The 6737-nt window shown below is 40.3% G+C and overlaps 1 protein-coding gene across 1 annotated transcript; it reads right to left on the reverse strand.

The window, feature by feature from the left end:
- Positions 1-618: 618 nt before the first annotated feature.
- Positions 619-6735, reverse strand: slc25a47a (solute carrier family 25 member 47a). The gene is made up of 6 exons (XM_021600923.3): positions 5780-6735; positions 4420-4463; positions 3120-3191; positions 2819-2998; positions 1709-1979; positions 619-1502 (listed from the first exon to the last, which is right to left on the reverse strand). The coding sequence occupies exons 1-6, from the start codon at positions 5814-5816 to the stop codon at positions 1189-1191; spliced, it is 918 nt and encodes a 305-aa protein (XP_021456598.3). The 5' UTR covers positions 5817-6735; the 3' UTR covers positions 619-1188.
- Positions 6736-6737: the final 2 nt, after the last annotated feature.

The following is a 6737-nucleotide window of genomic DNA, read 5'->3' on the forward strand; positions in this document are numbered from 1 at the left end:
GGTTGAAAAATTAGTTTTATTAAATCCAAACTAAGTGTATGTAAACTTCCGACTTCAACTGTATGTGCTGAGTAAGAACTTAAACATAAACTCACTCATAAAAACAGCATCTCTCTGCTGTATTTGTAGACAGTCTCTATCTAGTCATGGTTTTAAACGTTTTTAAATCGCATAACTCTTGGGGCCCATGGGGAAGACAGAGTTTGTCCCTTCAGACACATGAAACGGTTCAAAATCTGAACATTTCGGCTTCCCGGCACGCAGGGCAGCTGAATCGGGTGCACCTACAGCCAACTACACAAGAGGAATACAAAAGAAATAGGAACGCAATGCTTTAGAGTTGGGTTTTTTACAGAAATATTTGGAGATCGGCTAGAGATGCCTTGGGATCGATCAGTCGATCACGATTGACCGGTTGGTGACCACTGATCTAACCCCTCTACTGATCCGAGAGAGAGAGAGAAGAGAGTAGAGAGAGAGAGAGAGATAGAGATAGAGAGAGAGAGAGAGAGAGAAACAAAGTCAGACAGGTCAGACAGACGGTCAGCGAGACGAACCGGGAGTGTGAGAGAGTGCAATCAAGAGAGAGGAGGAGTACAATCAAGAGAGAGAGGTACATTTGTCTAACAAGTCCAGTGTTTAGTGCTGAGCAATTTATGCTTTTTGAGGTCGGTTCGGTTTCCGTTAGATTATTACAAAATAATTACTGTTTCAATTTTGATTGTTTTTTTAAACATTAAATGCACTATGCATTATGTGGGTTGAATACTGTAACAGAATAAAACTATTAATAAAAGTCCCATGATGGTAGTGACGTCCCATTACTGCTTCCCATTAACCATAATTTATTCACATTACTTTAATAAAATATTTCAGTTGTTGTATATATTACATTTGTTTTATTTGATTAATTTATTATTTAATTCCAAGTCATCTGCGCAATGGATTTAGGTCATTGTAGTTAATTACAGCGTTTTATGCTCTAACCTATTGGACATTTCAACTCCCTACTACTGTACATTGCACAGTTCAGGCGGGATCGGATTTATCTCTAGAGAAACTGTGCGATGTGCGCATTGAGCTAACAGAAAAAAACGAATTAAATGGAATTAAAATAATTGAACTAATTGGTCAATTAGTTGTTTAAAAAACTAAAAATAACCAACATTTCGGTTAATCACTCAGTGTCTACTCAAACTCTAGTTTGGGGGGTTCTATAGCATCAGGCTGTGTTCTGAGGAAGCCGACCAGGAGTTCATAGGTAGCGAACACCACCATGTTGACAGGGAAGGCACGTAGACAGTTGATACCCAAGCTCCTAAAGAACACCCCTGACCCCTCCATCCTGACTGTCTCTGTGATGCAGTGGACAAAGCCCTTGTATCTCTTGATATCCCTGGCTCCGTCCATCTGGAGGCGAGCCTTAATCACGTCCATGGGCGTACCCACTGTCCAGCCGGTCATACCAGCCACCCCGCCAGCCAGCATCACCCCTGTCCACTCTGAGAATCGCAAGAGATAGGGATTAGGGTTAAATGCTCTATCTATGAACTACAACAATAATTACTTTAACCATTTGTAGAGTAGAACACATTCATAAGAGGCCAATGTTGTATCCTGTTGAGGACAGACGCCCACGCTTTGGACCAATAGAAAACCAGCTGGAGGGTCAAAAGGTAAGCTATGGACCAAATAGAATCTCACTCACCTGGTCCCTTCTTTCCAGTCGGGGTGAACCACTCACAGAGTGTGCTGTAAGTCAGGAAGTAGGTGGCGTAGGACGGTCCGTCTCTCAGCATGAGAGGCAGAGCTCCCCTGTAGAGCCCCAGTACCCCCTCCTCTCTGACGATGGTCAGGAGACAGTGGACGGGGCCGCGGTACTTGGGTTTGGGCAAGTTGGCCCCTTTTCTGGCTCGCATGGACTCTGTCTGACACTGCAGCCTGACTTTCACTATGTCACCTGGTGACATCACTGTCACCTGAGAGACCAGAATAAGGAAACGGGACAGTCAGTGAATTCACGTACAGGTTGGCAGTTACTCACTAATTACACTGTAACAGGACTACCATATTGTAAAACCAAATAATGTCAATAAATCAAATAAACTGTTATTGGTCGAGTACACATATTTTGCAGATATTATCGCAGGTGCAAAAAAATGCTTATGTTTCTAGCTCCAACAGTGCAGTAATACCTAACAGTACAAAACATTACACACAATTCCCTCAAGAAATTGAGAAAGAAATTAAGGAATATCAGAACAAGCAATGTCAGAGTCCAGTATATAAGTAAATATGCATATGATGGTGTGTACAGACAGTATGGGCAGTATATGAATAGAAAAGGTGTGTACAGCAGTAGTTATATAGGATGAGCCTTGACTAGAATACAGAGTATACATCTGAAGTGGATATGGTATGTAAACATGAATAAAGTGACCAGTGTTCAATGACTATGTACATAGGGCAGCAGTCTCTAAAGTGCAGGGTAGAGTACCGGGTGGTAGCCGGCTAGTAAAAGTGACTATGTTCAAGGCAGGGTAATGGGCGGAGGCCGGCTAGTGGTGACAATTTGACAGTCTGTTGGCCTAGAGATAGAAGCTGTTTTTCAGTCTCTCGGTCCCTGCTTTGATGCACCTGTACTGTCGCCGCCTTCTAGATGGTAGCAGGGTGAACAATAAGGTCCAAGTCTGGATAACATGACATTGTCCTCCCTTAGAAAGTAAATACATTGGTCATACAATCACAAATCCTGTGAAAGTTCATTCTGGAAAACAACAACAAAAGAATATATATCCTCAGAAATAAAACTCCTCACCGTAGCCACACCCCCGGCCAGGCCGGAGAGGAAGATTTCTGGTTTGGTGTTTGGGGTTCCTGGTCCTCCCCTCAGCTGACTGAGACACTGACGGCAGTTCCTGTACATCCCAAACACCACAGAGGAAGTCATGGAAACCGTGGTAACAGGCAGGGACATCCCCTTGAAGAAGCCATGGACCTGGAGGTACAGGAGAGAGAGGAGGGTGGGTCAGTGTGCTTCTCAGTTTAGACATTAAGATAAGGTGACTGATGAACCAACTGATTAGGACTGCTTGATGCCGGAAAAGATTGACACTCACCCCTTCTTTAGATAACGTTGTTATGAAGCAATGCCAAATTCCAGTGAACTGCTTCTGAGTTTGTATCCTCACCTGTCAACGTCAGGAAGAGTTCAGCCTAGCAGGAGTTATGTCATCACCAGAATAAGGCTCATGGCAACATCTTTAGGTATGTACAGTATCAGTCAAAAGTTTGGACACACCTACTCATTCAAGGGTTTTTCTTAATTTTTACTATTTTCTACATTTTAGAATAATAGTGAAGACATCAAAACTATGAAATAACACATATGGAATCACGTAGTAACCAAAAAAGTGTTCAACAAATCAAAATATATTTTATATTTGAGATTCTTCAAAGTAGCCACCCTTTGCCTTGATGACAGCTTTGCAGACTCTTGCCATTCTCTCAATCAGGTTCATGAGGTAGTCACCTGGAATGCATTTCAATTAACAATTAACATTTCAATTACAGAAAATAGCCCCAATTTGGTAAAAAGATCAAGTACATATTATGGCAAGAACAGCTGAAATAAGCAAAGTGAAACGACAGCCCATCATTACCTTAAGACATGAAGGTCAGTCAATAAATAACATTTCAAGAACTTCTCAAGTTTCTTCAAGTGCAGTCGCAAAAACCATCAAGCGCTTTGATGAAACTGGCTCTCATGAGGACCGTCACAGGAAAGGAAGATCCAGAGTTACCTCTGCTGCAGAGGATACGTTCAATAGAGTTAACTGCACCTCGGATTGCAGCCCAAATAAATGCTTCACAGAGTTCAAGTAACAGACACATCGCAACATCAACTGTTCAGAGTAGACTGCGTGAATCAGGCCTTCATGGTCCAATTGCTGCAAAGAAACCACTACTAAAGGACACCAATAATAAGAAGAGACTTGTTTGGGCCAAGAAACACGAGCAATGGACATAAGACAGGTGGAAATCTGTCCTTTGGTCTGACTGAAGGAAAAGCAGCCAACAAGTGCTCAGCATATGTGGGAACTCTTTCAAGAATGTTGGAAAATCATTATTCAGAAAGCTGGTTGAGAGAATGCCAAGAGTGTGCAAAACTGTGGCTCATCAAGGCAAAGGGTGGCTACTTTGAAGAATCTAAAATATATTTTGATTTGTTTAACACTTTTTGGTTACTACATGATTCTCTATGTGTAATTTCATAGTTTTGATGTCTTCACTATTATTCTACAATGTAGAAAATATTACAAATAAAGAAAAACCCTTGAATGAGTAGGTGTGTCCAAACTTTTGACTGGTATGGTTTTTCTCCACTTCAATAAAACACATTAACATCAAAACACTTACCTTTACTGTATCAAGAGGATATCCCACAGCAACACCACATGCCCCTGTGTTTAGACAGAGGAATGGAAATGATAAAGACCACACACATAGCAGACTAGGTGACATTGTTATTACAATGTTATTATAGCTAGCTTGATTGGTGAATGATGACATCTGTGTTAGCTAACCATCTTAATTAAGCAAACTCCAGGTGTTACTGTGGTAACATGACCACATTTCTATCACCAAATGTAAATGAAGGAGTTGCTAAGACGACTAGATACATGTATGAGAGTACATATCAGTCTGCCATGCTGGTCCTTGTTTACAACATCCTAACATTGTGATGGCATATCAATTTTGACTGCCACACAACATTAAATTGAACTTTGTAATACTGTACAAAACGTATTTGACACAAAGTAACATACAGTAGGTGCATGAGGTGGCCTGGTTAATCAAGGAGGATAGACTGCCAAAGATGTTACTATGTTTAGAAAAGGATTAGGATTTGGGTTTTGAGGCCTTCTGGACATTCCTGAATTGAACTGTATTGAAATCAATGTTGGACAAAAAAACTGGGTTTGAATCAGGCAATGTTCCTCTCACGAACTCTACAAGCCAGAATGTTGAATACAATTATATTTTAACCACTTTACTGGTTGTCTATGCAGTTCGTTCTTTTGGCGGTAGGAATGTAAGACAATATATGCACAGGAAAGTATAATTACATCAACTTTTCAAAGCGCTGGTAGTGTGTTCAGATTTCTATCACCATGAACAAAACAATGTAATCACGCGCACGAGCCTGCAAGTATGCATGCATCTCATTGTATACATGTATTTTCATATTGTGCGCATGCTTCAGGTCATATAAATCTGAAGGCACTACCAGTGCTTTAAAAAAAAAGTGTATGTAATTATACTTCTCTGTGTACATATTGTCTTACATCCCTACCGCCAAAAGAACCAACAGCATGAACATGGACAAAAGGTAAAGTACCTTCAATATAATTTTATTCAACATTCTGGGATATTGAGGTCGTGAAAGGAAACTTTCCTGATTCAAATGCAGATTTCTGCCCGACAGAGATTTCAATGCAATTCTAAATCGGGTTTCCAGGCAACATTCTCCTGTACAATTATATAGACTATTATATATATAGACTCTCTATATACGCATAACCTCAAAAGCCCCCAAAAGGAGTGGGGTCACAAACTTCTATAACGAACGAACCTCCAAATATTATTGACGACGCACACATAATTTCTATGAATGATATTTTCCATGAGCTTGTTATTCAGGGCTCGGACAACCGACATTAATATTAGGCGACGTTGTTTTTAAATAACGGCTTCGAAATCGCAATAGGTTACGTACCTCCTATGGATCCTGCCGCGAAATCGGCAATATGCATTCTTCAATCATAAGATAACTTGTGTGAAAACGATATCACTGCATGTTTCTCATGCTTCCACTGATTGTCGTTGTGTAAACTGTGTTCCCTGTTATAGAAGGACTATTCGAGCCAGTTATGTGAAGCTTCTGCGTCCTTCATACCAAAATACCACGTGTATGTTCGGTTGAGGGTTACGAAACAGAGGAGCCGAGTGTAGCCGAATAATGCCGAAGTTGCCATTGATAGGTTCGTGCGCTTCAAAACAGCCATCGTGTCTAAGCAATGACAGTATATGAAGTGTCAAAGACACACTGAAACAGATATTGAATGGCTTTATCAAAGCTTTTGAAACAATAATTACAAATGTAATAGGACTATAACAACATATTCAACATAAAAATGAACTATCCTTACAAATGCCCTCTAAGCAACTGTTATTCTAGCACCCAACCAGTAATTGTTTAATGCTAAATATCTCAAGATACTCATTGAAGTAATGCCACGTTGAGAAACAATTCAGCTTTTTCTCTTAGAAAGAGGCATAAAGGCATATTGTGTCTAAAACTAGTGTCTAAAACTGAGAACTGCTCTGAAATACATAATGTCATTGATAAGGTTAAAACGAGAAGTTTGAAAGGTGGTAGGTAGTCCATGATATGCTCGCCCATACGTGACATTGAATGTAGGTAGTTAAGCCATTACATATGGAATAGTTTCTATTTTGTCTAGGTTTGGCATATGTATGATATGGTAATCGCAATTTTCAGCAGCCAAATGTTTTTCAGCCCGTTTGCTTATTCGTAGAAACATCTATTTCCCTATGTACAATCGATATTATTTCAAACCTGCCATTATGATTCAAACGAGAGTTGGTTGTGAGGTGTTTTCATCAATGACCAAAAGCGTCACACCGTATTGCTGACGCAACCTTGAAAGTGC

The sequence above is a fragment of the Oncorhynchus mykiss genome, chromosome 4, assembly GCF_057628025.1.
Source record: "Oncorhynchus mykiss isolate SJ-2025 chromosome 4, ASM5762802v1, whole genome shotgun sequence".
Taxonomy (NCBI): domain Eukaryota; kingdom Metazoa; phylum Chordata; class Actinopteri; order Salmoniformes; family Salmonidae; genus Oncorhynchus; species Oncorhynchus mykiss.

Bases quoted from the DNA above. Each gene is read 5' to 3' on its own strand.
- slc25a47a (XM_021600923.3), bottom strand. From the start codon at position 5,816: ATGCATATTGCCGATTTCGCGGCAGGATCCATAGGAG. The intron at 3,192-4,419 runs GTAAGTGTTTTG...TGACGTTGACAG, and splicing joins ATCCTCTTGATACAGTAAAG to GTGAGGATACAAACTCAGAA. The intron at 1,980-2,818 runs GTGAGGAGTTTT...CTGGTCTCTCAG, and splicing joins TGGCCGGGGGTGTGGCTACG to GTGACAGTGATGTCACCAGG.